The sequence below is a fragment of the Sceloporus occidentalis genome, unplaced genomic scaffold (genome assembly GCF_023333645.1).
Source record: "Sceloporus occidentalis isolate IW3139 unplaced genomic scaffold, rSceOcc1.0.p SCAF_1, whole genome shotgun sequence".
NCBI lineage: Eukaryota > Metazoa > Chordata > Lepidosauria > Squamata > Phrynosomatidae > Sceloporus > Sceloporus occidentalis.
Window position 1 is genome coordinate 60845143 of NW_028316981.1, and position 26120 is coordinate 60871262.

The window sequence follows — 26120 nt, forward strand, 5'->3', positions numbered from 1 at the left end:
ATTTGGTAAATCAACAATTATGCAATGTCCATTAATCCAGTGGATCTACTCTAGTTGGAATAAAATGGATTTAGGCCATTATGCTCTATAGTTGAACATTTACTAAATAATTCTATTTATTAAACAAGCACAAGCTTAAAAAGATTAAAAGAGATATTTAGTAAAACTTTTTTAAAAAACCCATGTTTCAAAAAAGTCCATTTTTGTTCAATGAAATCTTCAGTAACTGCAGTTTATTTATTTATTTATTTTTAAAAAGGTAATTGACATCACTGGCAGAGCTAGAATTTCCAAACATATCCATCTTGATGTGTATCTGAGGAAACATTCTCACTTGCTCTTTGACTGCTGGGAATAAAATGGTATGCCATTCCTGCTATGCTGGTGCATACTCACCACAAACTTCCACAGCATGCTGGACTCTCCCCTTCTCCACCAACATTTTCAGTATTCACCGATTCAGTTTCACTTGCTTGCATACTTGCTGTCATGGACAAATAAGAAAGAATTAGATTTGTGGTGCTTGAACGAAACTAGCTACACTCTGATGCATGCATGCATGGGACAGAAAGTCTGTGCTCCAGAAATATTTTGTTTAGGACTGAAACCAGCCTTTTAAAAGTACCCCCCCACACACACACACCACTCCCTCATCTTAAACTGACTCACAACAAATAGAAGTCAAAACCATAGGCACTTCTAGTTTTTTTTCCCCCACAACCAAACTGAAATAATTCATGCTGGATTCATATAGTACAGTATAAAACAGGTCTCACTTCAAAGGTTCTAAAAGACTATGGCCAATCTTCTAAAACAGGCCTCAATATTATATTGGATTGCAAGTCCCAGCATTCTTATCATTGGCTCTACTGATTAGAGCTGCTGGGAGTTACAATCCAATATCTGTAGAGCTGGGGGAAAGGTGAGATATAAATAAAAAGGAGGAAGAGTGTTGTGATCCTAATCCTCACTCTCAAACCAGATGTTAGAAAAAATGCTTTTGGGCTACAACTCCAAAATTCTCCCACCAGCAAGAAGTCAGTGGCCATGTTGGCAGTGAGATTCTGACAGTTGTGTCCAACACGTAACTTTTCCAAGCTCTGTCCCTATTCACTCTCCATGTATGTTGACTATAACCACTTGAAAAATGTCTGGACAAATCTAAAGGAGGAAGAATATTTCTGCAAGTAGGAGAACCTGAACAAACACAATGATTAGAAACTAGAGCATCATTACTGTGGCCTCATGTGTCAGTTGAGATGAAAGGTTTGCCTTGGCACACACAGAACATAAAGGCAATTTCTTGCCAGTCTATAAAGACAGCCTGTCATCCAAAGTGGAAGAAACGAACAATGAATTGACTTTTAAATTACCAGGACCAAGTGCCAGTTATGTTTCTGCTTTCAATATCTTAGCAGGTTTTGCCAGGGACAATGCTGACAGCTTTTATTATCCTAGTACTCCTTCTAAATAAACAATTTCTTCAGATGTCAATGTTTTGAACAAGATTTGTTCTTGCAGAATTTTTTTAAAGAGTAGCTAGGCTGAAAATGCATTGTTTACAGTTTATCCCAACCTGCACAGCTTGTATACTACCAAGCCAAATGCAGCCTACCATTCTCATTTGTTCACCGAAGAGGTATGGAATTTATTTCACCAGTGCAGGTAACTCCTGAAGATTCAATCTATCTTTAAAATGGTGTTGGGGGGGGGGGGTCCATGAAAATAAACAAGTGATTTGCTGGTTTTTATTTCTTTTAATAATCAAGTCACTTTAAAAGTATCAAGCCACTTTCTGAGGTATGGTCTCAACAGGGATGGCTTCACCCTGAAAATGTTTGAGTGAGGCACACATTCACACTGAAAGCCACCTTTGCTCTCTGGTTTTAGGTTCTGGTGCTTGTTGCAAGAAGCTGCTTCTCCCAATAGAATTTATCATAGTGTGGGTCAGAGTCCAAGTACTTCCTACAACAAATAAAATGGCTCAGCAGAAGCAGCTTCATGGTGGATGGTGAGAAGTGTTTCAGAAGGGAGAGGCCACATTTTCCCACTCTTGCCACATCTAATGAGAGCTAGTAACTTGTAATGACTTATTTGCAATGCTAGTTGGCTTTATCCATAAGGCCCACCCTGTTTCTCCATGTTGTTTGCAATAGTAAGGGCAGTTTTGTTCACAACCAGTAAGAAAATCCATAATTAGATTATGCAAGAAGGCACTATTGCTTACATACTTTCATTCCAGCCAGTCACATGCCATAAGCAAACTAGTTTAAACATCTGAAAAATGGAGAAAGGGTCTAGCTAAATCAGCAAACACATAAACTTATGAGATTTGTGAGAAAGTATAATTCAGGTTACATGTACACATTTATATGCCCAGAAATCTTTCGTATTTGACCTCAGCAGGGAGGAGTAAATGTATACAGACCTCCCGATGCTCCTTAAAATGGAGGGTCTCTACAAGGTTGAATCTGGGATAGGCTGCAAGGCAATACTGTGTTGGACATATAAGAAATGAAATGAAGAATGTGGCAAAGAACTGGATCAGCTCTTCACATCTTCCCCTCCTCTGTGTTTTACTTTTCTCAAAAGGGATACAGGCCTTTCCCTAATTCACCCTTTCTTGTGGTTTGCTAATATTCATAGTACAAAATAATTGGGTCAGCAGATGCCCAGCTCTTTATGGCTTGCAGTTTTCATGGTAGAAAGTCCAATAACTGAGTGGAACAAGAACACTCAATTCAAAATTCCCAAATGACATCAATGTGAGCCTGTTGACAAAGTCTGCCATTACATAAATACACAAAATAGATACTACTGGTATTTTGGGAAGATGGTCTGTTCTTTCAAATGCCCTATTAAAATGTCTTTTCAAATATTACATAGAAATTATTACCTGCATTTGTAACATTTTAATTAGTGAGGTAAATATAGCATTAAAAACAAAAATTCCCAAACAGTAAAAATCAAGCTGTTCTGCAACAAATTATTTTCAACCTATGTGCCATTAAATTATGGGAGTTTTTGAAAAGCTTTGATTTCCCCCCCCCACACACACACACACACTAGAACCCACAAGTTCTGCCTCCTTTGCCATTTTAGGTGATCACACATTAGCATGACTGAGAGCTATTCTGTGGAAGTCTGAATGAGTACAAATAACATTCCACCATATTTAAAGTACTCCAGCAGTTATCTCTTTGAAGCATGCATTCAAACAGCAAATCACTTCCATGCAAGCCATGAGTCTGCATGCACTATAGGGAATATGTGCATTCCCAAGGGGGAGTATGTTTAAACAAAAGCACTCAGAACTCATTGCCTAGATTAAAACATCCCACTGCAAAACAGAATAGATTTTACCGTGTTTGTTGGACCCACGGCAACAGCTAAATCTGCTTTTCTTCTTCTCCTCTAATAAATCAGCCAGCGTTACCCCTTCATGTTAAACACATGCAATCCCATCAATAATACAGTAGGTGGCAATAGAAGCAGTGCAGAAGACAATAAAGGATCTATATTCAGTGTAAGGAAGTTGCAATGTGACAAAAAATAACTATAATGAATGCTGTCAACAAATATAATCTAAATCTCAGACCATATCAAACTGGAAAGAGTCAGGAGCAGGAATCTGGATTTTATTAAGCACTCCCTTTCTCATAATTTGAGCCCATGGATCAAATCTCAGAAATTGAGTGGTATGGTTTGGGGAGCAGCTGTTTGTATGTATACCCACAGTGAACAGGAATTCCATGCTCTAGGGTGATGCTTCAGTGCCCTCTTTCACCTGAAGTAGAGCTATATCAAAAAGCACATCTACCATTTATATAAGCTGCACAACTGCAGGTTAAAGCTAGAATACAGATTTTATACGTAAATAGTCCAAGATTCAGTCTCATGCATTTCCACATAGGACTGAGGAAGATTTCTATCTGAAATCTTGGAGAGGTGCTGCCAATAAATTCAGACAATGCTGAACTAGAAGGAACAATTATCTGATAAAGCAACTTCCTACATTCCAAACATCCAGTTTTCTTCTGTTATTTTTTAGTTATTAATTCATTTTTCAAAAGTACAAGTAAAACCTACAGTAACTGCACATTCTAGTCCAAGTTGGGGGACGCTTCACAACAGATTCTAAGAGAAATGAGGTGAATCATTTCTAACAGTTTTACAACCCATCCACAAGGTCTTCTATTCAACTATTAGTAATCAGCATCCAGATAGCTATACAAGAGTATTGCACAGAGTTATAAAGATTTAGAAGTGATTCACAGAATTACAGATTGTGCTTGTTGTACAACTCAAAGATAACAGTTTTGTCTGTCTGGACTGAATGTGACAAATCCGACAAGCATTAACTGTATGTGGATATTAGCACATAGCACAGCTCATCACAAGCACTGACCTGTGTTGGTGGCAACCAGTTCACCACATGCACATTCCATTCAGACCTATAAAGGTTTCATCTTATATTATAAAGCCAGCCTTATTTATATTCCTGTTACTCAGAGCAGTCTATCCTCAAGGAAAGAGAGTGGGCTTGGATCTGACAGAGTAAGACTACAATTCTGTGCAGATCAATCTGGGAATACACCTAAGTGAACACTGCTGGACTTATTTCTAAGTGCTCATGGAACAAACTGACCTACACACGGATTACTATCCTATCCATAGATTCTCAGTCCATGACTAAAGAACTCCTGATCATGCCTACTTATTCTATCTCAGTTCTAAAGCACCGGGGGTAGGGGGTGGTTAACAATCCTGGGAATTAACAATGGCCTTGAAGGTTAGTTGTAAAGAGCAAGAACACAAAAAACAAAAAGCAAGACATGTTATATAAGGCTTATCAGTAACATAACTATAACTTCACTGGGTTTTACATTAAAATTGGCTGTTGCAGTCATGTAGCCCTTTCCGTCAATGAAAATAAAAGCACTGTTCCAGGAAATTCTCATCAGTGCGGTCAACCAGTGTCACTCTGATTGCACTCACTAAAACAAATCAGTTGACAAAATGAGTGTCACTCTCACATAAGACAGCAAGTGCTTAATTTTCTATAGCCTATCTGTGGTTATCAGACAGTGGCATTTTAAGTGGCATAGTTTTCATGAGAGTTAAGAGAAAAGATATTTGTACTATTTCACACACTAAGTGGTGCTTTGTGAAATGTAGATTTACTAATGAAGACAGAAAAAAGCAGACCAATAATGTAACTTTACTTTCTTTTCTATAGATAGGTAAATTGTATGCTACTATGAAACAGCACAGATAATCTGAGTAGCTGGTTTGAAATAAATTCCTTGTTGATAGACTAACTCTTCCATTACCAGATGTTACTTAAAACAGAAGAAACCGTTGGTTTTAGATACTATTAGCAATAAGCCTCACAGATATTGGGGCAAAGAATATCTCAGAAGAATTCAATAGCACAAACACTGTTGAAGAATGAAACTGGTTACACCTAACATTAGCTGAAAAGTCACTAAAGTAGTCATTCCCCCTTTACTTGCACAGTGGTAAGATCTCCAGATGAATGGGTTTTCTCCAAATGAAAAAGATGTTGATACCCTTTGAAAAGGATAACCTGTCCCTTGCTGCAGAAGAAAGACTAAAAAGCCAGGAGACTTCTTCACTACTCAGATCTATTTCCAGTTACTCAGGCCCAACTCCTCAAAACTAATCTACATTTTAGATATCTTTTAGCTGACCACCCTAACAAACAAGAGTCAGTACAGACATGACAAATCCACATGTTAAAGAGAGGCTTTGAACCAATGCAGCACTTAAGTCAAAGATCTTAGTCTGGTTCTCAAATGCATAATATTCTATATTAATGTTTAGATATCATACTTTAGAAAACTAATAGAGTGTTTGAAGCCCTTGCTGTTGTTTTGTTGGTTTCCAAATAAAACGTCTGCCATGAAGCTTCTAAGGGGTGAAACAGACCACTTCAAATCCACTCCTGAGACAGCCAGCTTCGGGCTGCAGCAACTGCATGCCACAGCCCCCAAGCTGTCTTTTTGCCAGCCCAAAAAGAAGCAGGAAAATGCCACTCCTTTTGAACTGACAAAACACCGGCTTTTCCTGCCCTGCTGAGGCTTTACAACACTCCTGCAGTATGTGGCATGTAAACACTGCACTGCTGGAGTGCCCTGAAGCTGGCTGCCATGTGGGCAGCCAGGTGGTGTGAAGCTGGCTTCCAGGCATCTTGGGGGCATATATCGTACATATGCCACTTCCTCAAGCCAGCTGGAAGCTGGCTTTTCATGCTGGTCTGTACCGGCCCTGAGTAACACAACAAGCATTATTAGATCTTGATGATGCAAATAATATGTATTCCAATACAGTATAGATGTGAAGAGATCAAAAGCACCTGTTTTCAATTAGCTGCAGTGTATTGTTATGTCCAAATCCTAAATTGGGGTTAATTATGTAATTATGGTTTAGAGAAACAAGGCATCTTCATAAACCATGGACTTCTTCCAGTAAACAATACTTAAGATTAACCAAAGTTCAGTGGGGTCAGACATAGGACCTTATCAGATGCAGGGCGAAACGCCATGCAAACGACCTCCAAACATGGCAGAAACGTTTAGGAAGTGCCAGGGATGTGATCATCTGTGGCACTTCTAAAGTGTAATTGAGGCTTCCCACTATGTTCCCGTCATGGAATCGTTGCTTTCATAGGAAATTTTGTGTTCATAGGAAATCCGCTCCCCTGGAATGATTCAGGGACGCTAAGGAGGGAGCGACAATTCCCTGACAAGTGAGGAAGCATGCCTGGCTTCCAGACACATGCGCTTCCTCCACCTTTTAAGAACATTTGAGCCACATTTGACCAGCGATGGAGCCAGATATGAAAATCTTCTATGACCTCTGCAGGAAAAATGTTGGAAGGTCAAAATGGACTCTACTGAAGGGGGGGGGGGAGTCTTCTTCTCCAACCACTGTATTTGGAAGGCAAGAGTCCCACAAATATTGTAAATAAGGGTGGAGAAAAGCTGGATCGATTCATAGTAAGTGGGTGATCTGCAGTAAATTGGCAAGGATTTCATACTTATAATTGTTTGATGCTGCCAGCAACAAAATGCTCCCTCCCCATTCCTAAACTATCCTGCCAAAATAAAGAAACCTTAGTGTAATCTGATGTAAGTTATTGTGAAAAAACTATGAACTCTCTTCAGTTTTAATACTAACACTAAAATGTGCTCTTTCTTTTCTTTCATTCTAAGGGTACGTCTTTCAGCTTGGCTCCAGCTGCTGGATCTTGGAATTCCCAGAAGGAAAAAGAAGAAGAAAAAAGTGTGCAGATTTCACAAGCCTAACATCTGCCCACCCCTGCTGTAAGCTGTTTCTGAAGTACACTACATTCTTTGGTTAGTACTGAATGAAACGAGAACACTTGACATACTATTCCGTTTGCCTTCGCCATCACCTTCTTCTTCATTTTCAGGGTCAATATCTTCTGCTTGTGTAATCCAATCCAAATAGCCCTTGAGATCTTCTTCAAGCTGCTGCTTTTCACGCAGCTTCTGAAAATCACCTCTGGCCTTGGCTTTTTCTCTTTCCTTGGAAAATTCCCTATTTGATTCAAACAAAACAACAGAAATATTGATTTATATCTGAGGTTTTATGGCTTTCTCAGAAAAGAATTTTGATATCACTATTTCTTCTTGACATAATTAAATAACAAAGAAAGTGTACAGAAATGTGAACATATCACAACAGTGATGCAAAATAGCACACCATGCTGCATTCCTGATGCATTACACTTTTAAATGCTGGTAAAAATGCAATTTACAAAAATTTGCATAATATTGTTGCCAATAATTTTAACACTGCTATTTTATATATTACATTTTACTTCATTCTAGTCTCTCAATAATTTAATTATGATTCTAGCACCAAGTTTGAAGGCATATGGCTTCAGGGGATTAGTTTGGAAGGGATGGTGGATATAAATGAAATGCAAGAATGAACGAAGGCAGCTCCTTTCAAAGCTAACAAGAGAATTTGTCAACATGAGCCACTTATATCACTGTGTATCCCAAGAAACCTTCTAGGATACCAAAAACAAAATTATGGCTCCTATGTGCAATTTTCCAACTAACATGAATAGAAGAAACACGATTGACAATGGAGGTAAAAGCAAACCCAGAATGATGGTGATTTGGGTCTGCTTGTCAGTGTTACAAATTGTTTTTAGAGCAAAAACTAGTACAGCAATATAGAATAATCTTAATTTTAAAAAAGACCCTCATAAACACACACACAAACATACACACAAACACACACACACACACCTTAACTTTAATAGAAAGTCTACTGTCCTTAGGGGAGAATGACAGAACTACACTTAGGCTAATTCAAATGAAAACCATCTCCCCACAACTTCGACTGATTTTGATAGGCTGTGACTCCTCACAAGAAAAATAGCAAGTTCCAAAACACACTGCAGAATAATCCAGTTTGAGAACATTTTAACTGCCTTGGTTCCATGATAGGAAATCCTAAGAACTAGTTTTGTGAGACATTTAGCCTTCTCTGTCAAAGATAGCTCTGGTGCTACAACAAACTAGAGTTCCCCAGATTCCCTAGCACTGAGCCGGGGCATTTAAAGCAATCTCCATCTGGATTATTTCTGCAGTGTGTTTTGGGCCTAAGAATAAAAATTAAAGGACACATTTTTATGGCAAGTAAAGTACTGACATACCTATAAATTTCACCTGTTCAGAAATGTTCTTTCACTTGTTAAAAAGAATATGAATTTTCCCCACTAACCTCAAAGTTGAGATTTATGACTGGGAACATAATAACATAAAGGTCAGGATTCTAAAGCAGAATTAGGCTTGCATATGCCTACTATCATTAATTGTTTCACATATTCCTAACTTCAATCTATTGATTTTTCTAAAGAGTAACCTTGCTAGATTTTTTTAAAAGGGTGATTTATTATTTTCCATATTATAGTTGGTACAGGCACAGAAAAATATATTTGTGAAAGGGACAGATTGCAATACTTAGATTCAAATTATGCTTTCATGATTCATGAGAAACAGGCTGCTGCAATCTTGCCTGCTTCTATTTTGTTTCCCAAACTTTGTTCCTCCACTTTCTTGCTAACTAGCATTAATAATGAAGACTCCAATTATGCTTCATATCAGGCAAGGGAAAGAAGATATGTGAAGAACAGATGGGATATTTAAGGCAAAACAATGGCCTGTTACAGACTGCCAAAATAAAGCTGCTTCGGGTCTCTTTGGAGGTATGCTATTTAAATGATGCATGGGTCCTAAGAGTCCAGAGGTCGCGCCAAAGCCACACTCCATTCCTAAGCACTGGAGTGCAGCTTTGGTGCAGCTTCCGGATTCTTAGGATGCATACATCATTTAAACAGCATACCTCCAAAGAGAACCGAAGCAGCTTTATTTTGGCAGTCTGTAACAGGCCAAAGTAGTAGACTGGATAAGCTTAGTACCTTCTCTAAACATGGCAGGTTTACACTGGCCAGAATACTCTGGCCTGCTCCTGGAGTATTCCGGCCCTGAAGCTCTCCTGAATCCTCCCCTGATTTCCCCCATTACCTCTGCACTGCAAAGTGATACCAGGCAGCTATCTACATACATATCTTGCTTATGCTGCCTAGCGTCATGGCAGCTGGCACGGGTTGCTCCCTCTGAGGTTGAAAATGAGGCACCCCAGCATTGATCACATGGGTGGGTACCTCATTTTGACCCAAGAGAGAGCAACTTGTGCCAGTAGTATATTTGCCTGGAAAATCTGGAGCAAAAGGTAAGTATTTTTAAACCTATGTAAAACAAGGATAGCCCGGATTCAATGAGGAACTGGCCTCACCTCATGAAGACAGTCTGCAGTTGAATTAGGACCTGCATCATGAAAACAGGTAACAGCAAGGGCAGAGGGAAACTGGTTCATTTGGCCCATGCAGACATGTCCTAAGATTAGATTGTAAACCCGATATCTTGTTTTTATTAATCTGGCACTGTGGTAGACCTTCTGACTGAAAAGCAAGTATAAATGCTTTAACTCAATAAATAAATCCGCTTCAGAATAAGGATTTAAACTATAAGCCACTCACAAGTAGACTGACTGAAACCTTTATCTTCAGAGACCCTAATAAGACTACCAAAAGCTTTTCTTCATGTATCCCCACCAAGCAGGGTTCAGTGGATGGCTACACAGAGAGAGACTTTTCAAGTGATGTGGCCAACTTGTGGAATGTTTTCCCCAGAGAAGCCCATGTGGTTGTGCTCCTCTCAGCATCAAGTGAAGACTTTATCATCCAAGTTTTAAAGATTGTTTTTCAGTTCTTTTAACTTCAGTTTTTAAAATTTTCTGGTGTAATTATTGTTGTCTTTTTTATTTTACCTATTTAGTTTGGATGGGAGATTGGATTAATCTGTTAGATGTTAACATTTTAGTGTTTTACAGTTTTGAATTGTGTAAGTTCTAGTGGACTATACTCAGTTTGTATTCAACCCAATTGAATCCAAACAAATTCAGAGCATTCATATAAGACATGTAAGCACTAACATTTGAAAGGGTTCTTCTCAAGCTGGTCCAAGAAGGCAACATTTTCAGACTTGAGTGGCATCAGAAATGACAGTTAAACGGCTCTTCTGAGAGCTCAGCTTGTGTGAAGACAAGTATCTCTGAAGGCCAAGTTCACTTAGGCATTTGGTAGAGAAATGTTTCAACTCCTCTAAGAAAGCTGGCATCACCTCTGGAGAAAGGGAGCCATCTTCCCACCAAATAATTTTCAGAGAAAAGATGAAAACCAACAGCGGGATTTTAGTTCCTTTGGTAAAACAGACATTTCCCAAAGTCGACAATATTTTGTTTAGATAATACTAGCTGTTCACAACTTTCCGTGGTGATGGGATTGTGTGCTCCTGTGAAGCAATAGGCTATTGCTGATGACAGCAGTGTTCCCATGTCAGACAGGCTTTTGCTGAGAAGCCAGAATAAATGTGCCAAACAGCTACTGGGCAGCAGCAGTAGTGGAGGGTGACATAGGCAGAGGATCTCTCAGAGACAACAGCAGTGACAGTATAGCTAACACCTGTTAATATTGTGCAAAAAGAGGCATGGTAAACCTCTTCTGAATGTCTTTTACCACCACAACCCTACGATGAGACAATCCAAAATTAAACAAGACATCATGCCAGAAAATGAAAAGCCAGATACAGTAAAACAAAAATGGAATATACAAACACTACAATACTTAGGGTGAGCTAGTTAAAGTAGACAAAAAATGGGATGTTTTGAGTCAAATAATTACAGTGTTTTACCCAGGAGGTACATGGACATCACCTAAAGGGTAACACAGAAATCAAATAGACTACATAATCAGAAGCAGAAGATAGAGATGCTCCATTCTCTCTGCAAAAAGAAAAAAAAAAAAAAAAGACCAGGAGCAGATTGTGGCACAGACCATGAACTGCTAATATCAACATTAGGAGGAACTTCCTGACAGTAAGGGCTGTTCGACAGTGGAACACACTTCCTCAGAGTGTAGTGGAGTCTCCTTCCTTGGAAGTCTTCAAGCAGAGGCTGGATGGCCATCTGTTGGGGATGCTTTGATTGTGATTTCCTGCATGGCAGGGGGTTGGACTGGATGGCCCTTGTGGTCTCTTCCAACTCTATGGCGCGTTACAGACCGCCCCTTAGGGGCGGCCTGTAGGCGCACTTTTCCCTGCCGGATCGGGGCCTCAGTGGCCAGAGCGGCAGCTGCTGAAGCCCCGATCCGCCGCTTTCCAGGCTGCGGGGAAGCGGCAAAAGGCCCCTTCCCCGCAGCCTGGAAAGGGGTGTCCTTGGGACTTCAAGCCCCAAGGACACCCTGCGGCGGTGGGGAGAAGGAGAAAGGGGCCGTTTGGCCCCTTTCTCCTTTGGTCCGCTGGGCGCAGCCGTCTAAAGGCTGCGCCCAGTGGACCAAACCAGGAAGGAGCTCTGAAAGAGAGCTCCTTCCGGGGTCGCGGAAAGGGCGCCCTAGGTGCCCTGCCGCGACCCCAATACGTCACAACTGCGCCGCCTTGTTTGGAGGCGGCGCGGTCATCACGTATCAATGGCAGCGGCCGTGTGGAACGGCCGCCACCATTTTGTGCACCCAGAGCGCGCGCTAGGGTTAGGGCGGTGTGGAAGCACCGCTCCCTCTTAACCCTAGTACGCGCTCCGTGCGTACTTTTTAGCCCGTATGTAATGGGCCTATGATTCTATGATTCTATGATTAATGTAAAGCTAAAGAAGAACACTAAAGCAATCATCCTGACAAAATACAACCAGATGAACATCCCTGTAGACTTTAAGATAATGTAAAAAAAAAAAAAAAAGTTTTGCATGATTAAGCCTAATCGACCAGGAGCCAGAACAACTCTGGACTGAAGCCAAGGTCATTGTGAGGGAGGAATAAAAATCACACTATCTGTAGACAAAAAGAAAGCAAAGCCTCAATGGATGACAGAAGAAACTCTTCAAGAAGTTAAGAAGTAAAACTGACAGATAACAGAAATAGTCAGAAACCTAAATGCAACTGTTAGCAACTTATGCACAGGGACAGAGAACTACTATAATAATCATTGCAGAAAAACAGAAGATGACAACAACAAAAGGAAGAAAAAAACTTTCTTCCATAAAGTATGAAAAATTAGAGGGAAGTTTAAATCAAGAGTGGGGGGTAGTCTTTGACCAGCAGGGAAACATATAACATGACCAAGTAGAAATCAATCAATCAAGGGAGCCATTGCCCTGAATCTGCAATGCCTGGGCAGGGCTGTTGATAATAGGGTGAATTGGAGGGCTCTTATTCATAGGATAGTTATGAGCTGAAGTCAATTTGATGTCAGTTTACAACAACCACACCAACTTAATCCAAGACATGAAATAAAATATATTTTGTTACTCTCTTTTCCTGAGAATATGGACAAAATCCAATGTTAGTCTCAACTACTATAGGTCCATTAAAATAACAAGAAATAGTTCATACCTACATAAATATCGATTTCAACCAGTTTGTTCTAGAATGGAAATAATATTGGATTTAGCTCTCTACAATTTTGGAGACTGTGAAAAGTATATTTCATGGCCTATTTGGCATTTTATTCTAACTTTTAACAAATTTATTGTGTACATTATGTCAGTTTTTAATCCTGGTTTGATTAGCTATTGTAAGGAATCCTGAGTTTGGAGAGTAGTTATATTTTAATATTATTTGCATTTTTTTAAAAAAAATCTATTTTGTTTTACATTAATTTAAATATTATTTCCACCCTAAACTAATTTTACATTTTTAAAATAAATTTACAGAACATTTTAAAAGACAGGGGCTTCAGACACATTTTATTCCTATTTTGAAAGAAGACATGTACAGCAACAAGTTACAGAGGCTGATATAAATTTTTTACTTCTGAAATTGTAAATTTATTTTTTAACTGCTCTCATGTAATGTTACATTGTATGAGACAATAGAAAGGATTTTTTAGTTTTTAAAAATATTTAGTGGATAATTAAATAAACTGGGTCACAATTACATCATTATGATATGGCATAAAAATGTTTGGTCACCCTACCTTCCAACACACACAAGTACAGAAACACACAACCACACACAGCAAGGCTTATTTAATGTACTTGATTTTAAAGAGGAATGATGTTTTATTCATTTTTATTCATGCAAGAAGGGAACACTTTTATCCTCACATTTTGGTTTCTTCCTATTAATCCCTGACTCTGCTGTGAAAAGGAATACTGTCAAGACTTGTTCATTTTCCTCTGCCAGAAAACTGCAGCTGACAGTTCACTGCCATCTTCTATTCTGTGCATCATTATTTAAATGCCTTTTCCTATTAATCCTCCATGTGTCATGTAGGGAAGTGTTCTTAGGTATATATCTCTATAAGCATTATTTCATATACAGCACTATTTAATATCATATACAGCACTATTTCCTATTATGCTAATCCACGAGCATCCATTGCAAGAGCAGCATGACTGCTGTGCAAGGCTGCAAAAAAACATCAGAAAAACATATACTAACTGAATAAAATTGGATATTACTTTAACCTGCAATACTTGCCCACAGAAGGATAGATATAGGGGACATTTCAGTGCACATTCGCTCGCTATCCTCAAGCAAGGCAGTAAACACAACTTATGGAGATTTTATTAGTGTGGGTTTGAAAAGATCTTATTTGTTCCCATGGTGACCCAAAGAAATATCATGCCTTTAGCTAAATCTGTCTTCCACAGAAAACATTCTCTACTGGTTAGGACAGTTCTTGAGGAATAGATTATCATGCTTCATTAAAAGCTGTTCTACTTGTAAATAAAAAAAAATGATACTTACAACTTCAGATTTTCTTTGTTAACAGTAAAATACTCTGGTAACAATTAAATTCTAAACACACCATTTGAAAGTGGTTTCATGGTGTGTGTATGTGTGTGTGTGTGTGTGTATAATCTCCTTCACAAAGAATTCTTGCTTATCAGAGATGGGCTCCATTTTAGGAAAATAAAACCTCCAATTTCTATTTCTTCAGATTTTGACCAAATGACTGCAGAAAATACAAGACTGTATGAACTGCCAAACCCACTTTCTTAAATTCAACTAGAATGCACAAACAATGACTAACCTGAACAAAAGGAATAGCCTATCTCAGCAGCTAGGAATTTCCTGTCCCAGCAACTTGGAACTGAAGAGGGATGTGATACTTCTTGATACAGAGGTTCCATCTTTGGCTATCATGGCTATTTTATTTCCCTATTTTTAGCTGTGTAAAGGCCTAGCCTCCATAAATCTGTTTATTCCCTTTTTGAAGCGAGTGGGGAAAGCAGCTGCCAGGGGCAATGAATACTGGGGCAAGATATGTTGGGTCAACCCTGTCATATCCTGCCAGTGGATCCAGCTTATGCCCACCTGGTCAAGTGCATTGATGGGTAGGTGTTCAGATGTCAGACCGCTGCTGTGCCAAGGAGCTGCCATGAACACCATCGACTTGCCTGCATGCAGCTGCTGTTACCATTCTGCTGGCAGGCCCCTGCCACAACCTGTAAGGGCAGAAACAGGGCACCTGGCTTCACCCACATGGCCAAGTGCCCCTTTCAACATCACAGGCCACAACTGGGGCCTACAAGTAGAACGGTGGTGGTGGCAGCAGCAAGTAAGAGGACACATGGCTGTTCAGTCTACCAGCTATTGTAGCCAAGTTTCTGGGCAAACAGATGGGTTTTTTAGACTGGGTGAAGGGCTGGTTGGGCCGGATCCACTGGAAATGCACTGGCCTGAGTCATCTCAATAGGATGACGCCAGGTCAGGGGAAACATAAGTCGTTTGGCCCATGCATACAGCCCCTGAGCTAGAAATCACCACTGCATCTGTCTTGTAGTCACAGCCTGGAAAAGTTGCTTTTCTGGACTACAACTCCCAGCCAGCCTGAAAGGAAGGGGGATTCTGGAAGATGTAGTCCAAGGAAGTAACTTTTCTTAAGTTTTGGTGATAGTATATACCATAAAAACTAGCTGACCCAAGAGTGAACAATTATTAGTGAGTGAACAGGATGCTCTTAAATATTTCCTTATGGCCTGACGCTAGTTCTAATTCAAATTCTTTTAATTTAGCCTTTTAAAAAACAGTTTTGCAGTTACCAGATATTCCAATTATATTCATAGAAACATAATTTGTTTGGGAGCTTATTAAAAGATTTGTATCCAATTAATGCTTTTCATTGTACAGTAGCTAATATTCTTTAATCAACCATTTGAATTCATATGCATAGAGGAAGTATCTGGTACACTTTCTATGTTCAACAAAAGCTTCTTTCTATACTTAAAGCCCAATTTGGAAGAAGCCTCTCCTTGTATTAGTGAATGACAGATTTTTGAGCTCAAATGTTTAAGTTCACATCGCACATTAAATTTAGATTTGCTGGGTGGCCTAAAAAAAAAAATCACTCTTTTCACTCTGTAAACTTAGAATAGTGCCTCATAAGGGCATTATGACAGCGAAGGAGATCAGGATCCTAAAATACCCTGTACCATTGTTTAAACTGTTATACAATATTTACACACAGAGAAAAAGAGAGAGTCCTCACAATAATATTATAGCTTTTTAAATGCTGTCTTGCACAGATAGATTGTAATTATTATTACAATTATTTGCACTGATATATTTTTGGAAAACTACTGGTATGTATGGAATGGGCCCTTATAAATGCACAATGAAACTTGCAGAATAAAGTTTACATAATTCATGCACTTTTATCAAGGAAGTTGTACTTCCATTCAAAATGTATCCTTAAATCAGAGATTGATCAAGAATAGCCTTCCAGGTGGTATTTGACTGCAACTTCCAAAATTCTTCACCATTGGCTATGACATCTAGGCTGCTTGGCAATGCAGTGCAACAGCTGAAGGGTTGCACTTTACCCACCCCTGCCTTGAACTAAACCAGCCTTTCTCAAATAGTGGGGCGGGCCCCCCAGGGGGGGCGCGAGGATCTGTTATGCAGAGGTGTACTTATAACAGTTTTATAGACAAATGATACTATTTACAGTCGCGCGGGGGGCGCGAAATGTTTTCTTCTTCCTAGGGGGGGGGGGGGGCATGACAGAAAATAATTGAGAAGCACTGAACTAAACTCAGTATGGCAAGGATGCCAAGCATGCTGCAGGAAAAATGAGCTCAACTCAGCGAGATTTTCATCTAGAACATGATTCAGACTTCAGAGGATATCCTCAACAGGAGCAAAATGTTGTTTCTGTATTGCTTAAATCTATCCATTATGATATATATATATACTGGGGCAAGATATCCAAAGTTGCAAACTAACACTAGAGTTTTTCAGAAAATTAAAAAAAAATTCAACCTTCAGGGTTTCTATTGGGAAAGATGTACTTAAAACTACTAATGTTAATGAGAAAGAAAATTAATGGTTGTTGACAAAATGAATTGAATGTATGATAGCCATCTAACATTTTGTCCTTCAAATGCTTAGAAAATGTGTCCTCTACTGCCAACAGTCTTCTTGATTTAGAATGCCTACTAAGGACATGTCTGCTCTTGTCCCTGTATGTTAAGTAAAATTAACTGATAATAATCATAAAAATAACGACTTCATTTATAGTGGTTTTAAAGCAATGTCAACATTCCATTGTCACATACTTACCTTCAGTAAAAGCTAGATGTAAAAGAAAAGATCTCCCAAATTATGTCTTATCTACATGTATATCATTCTAACAAGACATGCACATCACAAAGAGAAAGACAACACAGAAATATGTTGGATACACTTCGACAGATTGAGCATAAGCCAACATTACACGATATAGTAATGTAGAAACAACTTTAGCACAACATTCCAGATTTTAGTTCCTAAAATCCAGAGAACTAAATACAGCCATGTTTATAAATAACAGGGATTATTTAGAAGAGCTTTTTATTTGTTTATTCAGTTTGTATTGTAAAGGTCTGGTTGTGTTTTCTAAAACCAAATCATTTATGTGTTTCTGTGTAGATTTACAACTGCAGTTTCATGCATGCCCACCTAAGCTATACTGAATAGGAGTCATTCACAAGTAAATGTGCATATAATTGCAGCCTAAATACTATTTTAGACCTTCAGCAATATTAAATTCATAGAGCTACTGCAACTCAACATGTTGATGTTTTACACCTTAAACATTTATGGCCATTACCACATATTTAAAATTTTAGTCCAAAGTAAAACCTACACAGCATGAAATTTGGGAACAATCTATGAGAGTTTCTCCTGAGTGAACTCAGGAAAAAGAAAAAAGATGCTTACATTTATTTCAGTTACTCTTGCCCAGGAGAAATTCCCCATACAGACTGCCCTGGCCCTGATACGTTTGGCAAAGGCCCTTCCTTTGGTCTCACCACTCTTACAGGCTCCTCTGGTAGAAACAAACTTCTCTGTGGCTGCTCCTAACTCCAAAACGGACTTACTAGGGAGGCTAGAATGGCTTCATCCTTGCTAACTTTCCATGTGAAGCGATCTTGTAGCACCTTTGAGAGTAACCAAAAGAAAGAAATTGGCAGTATGAGCTTTCATCTTGTGCTGCCAATTTCTTTCTTTCAGTTAGTTTCACAGGTGCTACAAGATCTCTTCACATACTGATTTTACAGACTAACATGGCTATATCTTTGAATTCTTTCCATCAGCAGGCAAATTTTTTCTATCCTATCAGATTTTTGAGAGTTCTTTTAAAGAAAGGGATTTTGATACGGTGTTACACTGCTTTTGTTTTCAATGTATGTTTTAAATTGATGGACAGTTTGATTACATTTTACTGATGATATTTGGACATTATTAACTACATTGTACTTGTGTTTAATTTTAAGCAGCCTTAAGTCTGGGGGGGGGGGGGGAATAAGATGGGATATAAATTAAGCGAATTAATAAATTGTAAAAATACTCAATTACGGCAAGATTTTTAACATTTTAGGGCTTTGTAATGAAAAAAATTACTTGCTAAAAAATGGTTCTGTCGCTAAAACAACATTTTTACATAGAAAATGGCATATTGTGAACAAGACACCATTTTCTTTGTGAAATGTTTTCGGTACACTTTTTTGAGTGCAAATGATTTCCCCCCCCCCAAAAAAAATCTGAAATAGAAAAAAAAAAACTGTGCAAGAACTCTAGTAATAAGCAAAGATACTAAATAGTCCCTAGTGATTCAATTTCGAGAATCTCAGTGTAGCCAGAATGAGAAAACATTTTGCACAAATTCAGTAAGGCTGAATAGTGCTGACCTGAAAGGACCATGAGCTTGACTAAAAGTGTAAAGAGATATTATGTCATTATTCAAGTTTGCTAAGCTCTAAACAAAAATCTATAGTTCAACATTTAAAAAAAAATAGTTGTAACCTAGGCGAGGCATTTTCCAGCATCCTCTGTAAAATATTTTTTCTTCAACATGGCTGTTGAAGAAACACAAACAATCAACACATACAAGAAGGGAGGGTTTAGAATGACACCACAAGACTTGCTAGCCTTACTATCTCTGGAACTTCTGCCCTGCCCCTCAAGCAATTCTTTAACACTGGCTTCAAAAGTGGTCTAAACTTTTAATTAAAGACCTTGGTCATGTTATCACAAAACACTGTCTTACTTGTGTTTAATTTATTATTCTATGGAAAACATTTGTGTAAGAATTAGATGACATAGCTGTATTGCACAAACTAGCACAATTCATGAAGCTAACAGTTTGGAGAAATACTGCTCACTTTCAAGTGCATGAAACAATACAGTTGTTGATAATTGGTTCATAGATGTCTATGAAATCCTGACTTTCTGCCTTAGCATTCAATAGATTATTTTGCCAAATCTCTACATAGGCTGTTGTCTACAATATGGTACACTGAAAAGGGATGTAGGTACACACACAAGCCCTGCCTTGAGCATTCTTACACACACACACACACCAATGCTCTAGCAGTCCTTGTGCATTCAATACAGAGATCTGGAGGGAGGCTTGTAAGTCTCTTTGGCTGAATATCTTTACTTTCAAGACCATTACCCAGAGACCCTAAAAAGGTAGGGTTGCTGCCAGGCATGGGCAACTTTGAAAGCATTTTCAGCTAAATGCCCTTACACAACCTTCTTTTAAACCTGTTTTCAAAACATGTCAGTATCAATAAGTGCAGCCAGGTATTCAGAAACAGGAGGAGGGTCTTGCATGCACACCCATGTCCATTTCTTTGTACACCCATCTCCCTTTTCAGTCCTCAGATTTTGCAAGTTTAAAACAAAGCTGGGGGTATTATGTGTGTGACTAAACAAACACACCCAAAGTGAAGAAAATGATCAAAAGTTAATTTGTGATTGAAAATTATGGGTTGTGAGTTATGGCCAGCATGTTTTAGGGATTCAAAGGCTTAGATCAATTGCTAGTCAAAAGCAGAGTAAATCCACAAAGTCAATGGCATTTGATAAGTCAATGTTTATGTAAAGTCCTTGGATTCAGAGGTTCTATTCTATCTGAGACTAACAAAAGGACTTACGGCAGAGAATAGTGTCATTGTAGACCTAAACCTGTATTTTCATGCCACTGTCCAGCTAAATAGTGATCTTATTAAAATGACTTGATTTTCTAAAGTCTGCACTACAACTATATATCTGGGGATTACTCCTTGCCAGTCAGTAAAATGGACCTGTTCTTCTGTCAGTGCTCTTGCCCTGGTGACTCTGACATTACGAGATGAAGGTTGTGGAGAGAAGCAACTGTAAGCTTTACTGAGTGCACAGACCTACATCTTTGCTTACATAATTATGGAGGTCCAATCCTGAGTGTGGTTCCACTCTGATTCCATTAATACCATCATCATCATCATCATCATCATCATCATCATCATCATCATTATTATTATTATTATTATTATTATACAGGAACTCAAGGCAGTGAACAACAAGTAAATACACCCAATCATTTCCACCCTCACCCCCGGTGAGCTGCACAAATATGAAAGTAAATGCAAAACAAAATCTCTGGTCACTTCTAGTTTTGTTTCACCTTTACTTTTGTTAATTTATCTTCATGAGGGGGTTGGACAGGACAAATACAGTGTAACCTGCATTTTGCTATATTTTTGTGGCAGTTCAAGTGATTTTTAGGCTTTTTTTGCTTGATTTTTTTTAATAGTGTCCAACGGCTTTGTACAAGGCCTAAATATCCTAAAGGCACCATATCCTGACTAATTTTGGAAGATAAGCAGAGTCAGCCCTGATTAGTACTTGGATGAGAAACTGCAAACAAATACCAGGTGCTGTAGGCTATATTTCAGAGGAAACAAACTGGTAAACTACCTCTGGGCATCCCTTGCATAAGAAAACCATATGAAATTTATGGGGTTGCCATGAGTTGATGGGCAAGTTGAAGGTACATATAGATACAGGGCTTTGTAGGTGTCCTGAGGAGATTGGGAGCCACAAAAAACACTCTTCCCTACCTACCCACCCACCCCGCCCATAACAGAGAGAAGGAGGCTTGACAAACACATTCTGATGGCTTGAGAAGCTTTTCTTTTGACAGCTGTAGATAGCTTGCACTTAAAAACTCTTGTGACTTTCAGAGCTGGCAATGTGGGTTTGCTGGAAGAACACTTCCCTGGATTATGTTCAATGTCTTTATTGAAAATCTATAACAAGGTTTCTCAATCAGAGCTCTTTAGAACTCTAGGGTTCCATGAGAGGCTGCTAGGGGTTTTGCAAGACGTCACAATCTATGTATTTATTATTTTTATTTATTCTGTAATTTGCTATATATAGTCATTTTTATACAGGGTTTCCCTGAGATCTGAACATTATTTCAAAGGTTCCTCCATGGTAAAAAGGCTGATCTATAAGCTGTAAACATAAAATGACTTGTAGATATTAACAAGGGCTGTCAGTAAAAACCAAAATGTAAAGCACCTGCTAACAGGCATATTCTACTGGTCTCTTTGTTTATACCAACTTTTCAGTGCTCAAACTAGTCTTTCATAAATGGACAATAGCCATAACGAACATTTTAAAATAAATAGGCATACACAGGCTGTGTGCAAAAATGATTTTATCTAGCTACTGGAAGTTAAACTTTAGGAAGTCAGTACTTCATTTAGTGAATCTTCAGAGATGGGGGCTGGCAAGCACTGTGAACTGAGAGGTGTCATAGGCAGATACAAGCACAAAGTTTAGACATTCAGAAGAGCAAACATCAGTAAAATGACATAACAATCCAAGGCACATGCAGAAAAGCCATTACTGTGAAGCTTCAGCAAACGCATAGGCCATTTTACACACTGCAGAGTGGTGGAATATACAATGTTAATCTAACTGCTTACCCACTAAGTACACCAAGAACCAGGTTAAGTACGAAAAATGAGCCAAGAATGATAAGACTAACAAAATAGATCCACGGCCATTCACATCCTATTGCATCATTTACCTGTAAAATGTAAGGAAACACGTTATGATTCAGCTATTCACTACAGAGCAGAGTCCTTCTGCAATTGACAGTTCACATAGGTATTCGATGTACCAGAACAGATTCTTAAAAACTGACAGCTCATGCATTTAATTCTACTGCAGTCCTCCATGCTTCCCCGCACTGCAGAACTATGAAATAAAGGATATATTTCTACTATTGCAAAGAAAAAATTGTGTAGGACATCATTTTATTTTTTAAAAATCTCTATATTATTTAACTCTTACAATTTACATTGTTTCTGAACTGTATGTCGTACAGGAGGACAATTTTTAATGGTTTGAGATCGTTTGCCAATACGACATTCTCCTCTTCCTCTTTCTTCTTCTCTTCCTCTTCCAGACAGAATTCCTTCTCAGAAAAATAGTCTTGGCTTATTAAGCCTTCTTTGTCGAGGAAGAGAAAAGCTGCTTAAGATGAAAAGCCCAACATTTCATGTTAACAACCTTACTCTCTTTTGATCTCAGTTCTATAGCATACCTATGTGATCATGGCAACTGAGTGGTGGACTCTGCTTTTAGGACAAAAAAGGTGTATGCTTACCCGCTCAATACACCAAGAACAAGATTTAGAACGAAAAATGACCCAAAGATGACGAGACTGACAAAATATACCCATGGCAATTCAAATCCCATAGCATCATTCATCTGCAAAAAATAAGATGTTCTTATAGAAACAGGTTACTTTCATTTGTAATAGGGAACAGTCAGTGGGGAAGCAACACAAGGAATCAAGAGAAATGTACTCCCTTTCTTCAGATACAACTGGGGGGGAAAGAAAAGCACCAGACATATTTCATTTCACTTCAAATGCATACGCAGACTATGCAAAACACAGAAAGCATTTGAACACATGTAAGTTTACTTAAGATTTTTTTTTAAATCATTCATATAAAATGTTTAAAATCCAATTTAGAAGATAATATGTGGAAAGAAATTTCTAAATGTTAAGACAGAGAGACTGCTAGCCTAGACTTATATATTCTGTTCTTATTTTCCAAAGCAAGAACTGTAAGGCAAGGAGTTTAACTCCACATCATTATTTAAATTTGAAATGTCAATGGCTTATTTAATGGTTCAGCCCTTTCTCTTTTCTATACATCAATTTAAACCACGAAATCCAGCAATTTACTAGCTGAAACCTAGATAAAAGATGCAAAATATGAAGAAAACATATTTAGTAAAAGACTTTTCAGATTACCAGTTTGTTGTACAATGAATACAATACAGTTATTCTTTATCAAAAGATATGTTCTCTTTTCATTCCCCATTGGTTCTATGGATAGGAAAATGTATTTTTGAGTTAGACTGTTTCTGGAAATATGTGATCGTTTTACTAGCTAGAATACAGGCTATTAGGACTCAGTGTGGAACACAGTCACGAGCATGTGTAGCATACTCACTCACAAACCACAAGGTTGCAAGTTCAATACCAGCCAAGGGCTCCAGCTTGACTCAGGCATGTGCATCCTTCAGAGGTTACTAAAATGACTACCCAGCTTGCTGGGGGCGATTAGCTTACACATTGTAAACCACTTAGGGAGTGCCTAGGTGCACTGATAAGTGGTATAGAAATGTACTTGCTATTCCTACAAGTCATGGGCACCTAGTCAAAAATACTCATCACATCACAGTTGCCAGACTTTTCCCTTCCAAGCTAACGCCATTTTGTCAACATTTCAAAGGCAAAATGTAATAGTTTACAATGAGGCCAACTATTATGTTTCCTAGTATGTTCAGAAGCCCACTGTATTGTCCTACATTGTCAAGGTTACTAACACTGGAAATAAATTGATTTTACAATGGAGGAATCATGTCTTGAAACAGCTTTGGCTCTTGGGGGAGGGGAGGAGGAGGAGGAGGAATAAAAGAAATAAAAATATCAACTGTTAAGTCACAGTTTTAGCATATAAATGCTGTATTTAGTAATGGAAAGTTATATTCTGATGTCACAGAATGACAAAAAGAAAGGACATATTTGCTCTGTCAGTTCCAGTTTCAGTTCCTGCTCTAGAACAGTGTACTCTTCTTTCATCCTAGCATTTGTCCTCTTTCATTCATTTTCAGCACTGTTCCTTATTATGCAGGCAACTTTTTATGTTTCCTGCATACTGGCTTTTAACCATTCTTTTGTTCCATTACAAAGACATTAATATCTGCGGGCAATTGGTTTGGCTAAAATAATAAACCTAAACATTTCTGACTGCTTCCAAGCTTCCAGAGAAATATGCTATCAGTATTTGTTACTAAATGCTTAATTAGCAGTGCAGTCCAATACATGTCAACTCAGATGACAATCCTATTGCATTCAATGGGACTTGTGCTCTGGTGTTTATTCATTGCAGCCAAAGAATCTCTCCATCTTTGCCTCTTTTACAGCTCCTACTAGGATAGGAATGACATTTTTCTTGCGTGTGTTTTCACAATATTTTAATTGGTATGTAAGTTGGTGGTACTTTTATCTGTATCTGGAATAGCCTTGGAAATCAAGAGTTTTCTGAAACAGTGCAAGTTGTTCCAGCAGGCTTTGATGTCTGTAGGGTCTAGGGTCAACTAACCCTAGAACACAGACTTCAAAGCACGCTGGCCAACTCCTCTTGCTGACAGCCAGATTCTCAAAACCTTGCTGATTTCAAAGTGTTCTGCTCTGACTTCTCGGAGGCTCAAATATCAAGCTGGTTTAAAAGCGAATGCCTTTCAACTCTAGCAGCTTACCAACAGCTTATCAGTCTGGCAAAGGCAGCCTAACCTCTTTCCTATGCTCTTTTTGTTTCAGAACACAAGCCGTCCACAAGCTCTCTGTACCCTATAAAAAAAGCACTCACAACACCACCACCACTTCATTTTTCAAAATCCAAGATACACATGAATGATGCCTTTATTGGGCCAGCCAGACAGCTCCCCTCCAAACATTACACTATCTCTCAGAGCACACTGGTTTCTTCTTCAAGCACATATGGTTAAAAAAAAAACATGCAGGGGAAACAGGTTGTTGGTATTCACAAAAACCTGTAGGTCCACTTCTTGTGGCACTGGATGTTACAGTGAGAGGTAATTTTTTTTTATAAAGGTAGGAAGCTGAATCACTGCCCCCACTCCATCTCCAGTGGCCAAGGAGCAACAGGGACAAAGAATATAAAAGAAGAAATAAAACTGTAATCCTCATTGTAGCAACAAATTTTCAGCACTGTTCCGACTCTCTCCAACAAAGCCAAAAATCCCCTACTTTGGCATTCAATGATCTTGCCAGGAAGAACCCATATTATCAGGTCTGGAGATAAATTTAGCAGTTACAGGAAAGCATGCCAACAGAAGTCAATTTAGATCTCTGCACTTTCTTTTCTGAAAGCCAATGTGGTGTAGTGTTTGAGCACCGGACTATGACTCTGGAGATCAGAGTTCAAATCTCTGCTTGAGCAGAAAAATCCACTGGGTGACCTTGGGCAAGTCGCACTCTCTCAGGCTCAGATGATGGCAATGGCAAACCTCACTGAAGAAACTTGCCAAGAAAAAACCCTATGATAGGTTCCCCTTTAGGGTCACCATAAGTAAAAAATGCCTTGGAGGCACACAACAAGAACAGTAACAACAACAACCAACTTTCTCTTCCAGATAACATGAGTGTAGCACAATTACTGTGCCTGTGTAGAATGGCCAGCAGCAATCCTGGCTTGCAAAGGAAAAAGAATCCAGGACCCCATTCAGATGATATGATAAACAAATGCTTTGTCCTTTGTTCTATAGTTCTGTGGTCTTCATGTAGTTCATTTGTTCTGTGAAAACTTTCTCTTTATCATTCTGTGCCAAAATGGAGTGTCATGTGACTCTGTATTTCCCAAATACACACTCACCTCCATTAACCAAATACTACAAGGTCAAGTCTAGGTTACATTATATACTATGGCTGCATCTGTACAGCAGAAACAATGCAGTTTGACATCACTTTAACTGCCATAGCTCAAAGCTATAGAATTCTGGGGTGTGTAGTTTGATGGCATTAGAGCTCTCTGACAGAGAAGGCTAAATATCTGTTGAGAAGGCTAAAAACTACAATTCCAGATTTCCATAGCATTAAGCCATGGCAGCTAAAGTGGTGTCAAACTACTTTACTTCT

The 26120-nt window shown here is 38.7% G+C and overlaps 1 protein-coding gene across 2 annotated transcripts in view; it reads right to left on the reverse strand.

Moving 5' to 3' along the window:
* CACNA1D (calcium voltage-gated channel subunit alpha1 D) overlaps nt 1–26120 on the reverse strand; it is a 387489-nt gene that overhangs the window by 145304 nt on the left and 216065 nt on the right. The window contains exons 8-10 of one of the 2 annotated variants that reach the window (XM_089522716.1): nt 22551–22654; nt 7418–7587; nt 397–484 (exon numbers count right to left, since the gene is read on the reverse strand). In XM_089522716.1, coding sequence (XP_089378842.1) covers nt 397–484; nt 7418–7587; nt 22551–22654 — 362 coding nt within the window. Of the gene's footprint in view, nt 1–396; nt 485–7417; nt 7588–21864; nt 21969–22550; nt 22655–26120 lie in introns of both variants that reach the window. The other variant, XM_089522725.1, reaches the window with a different exon arrangement.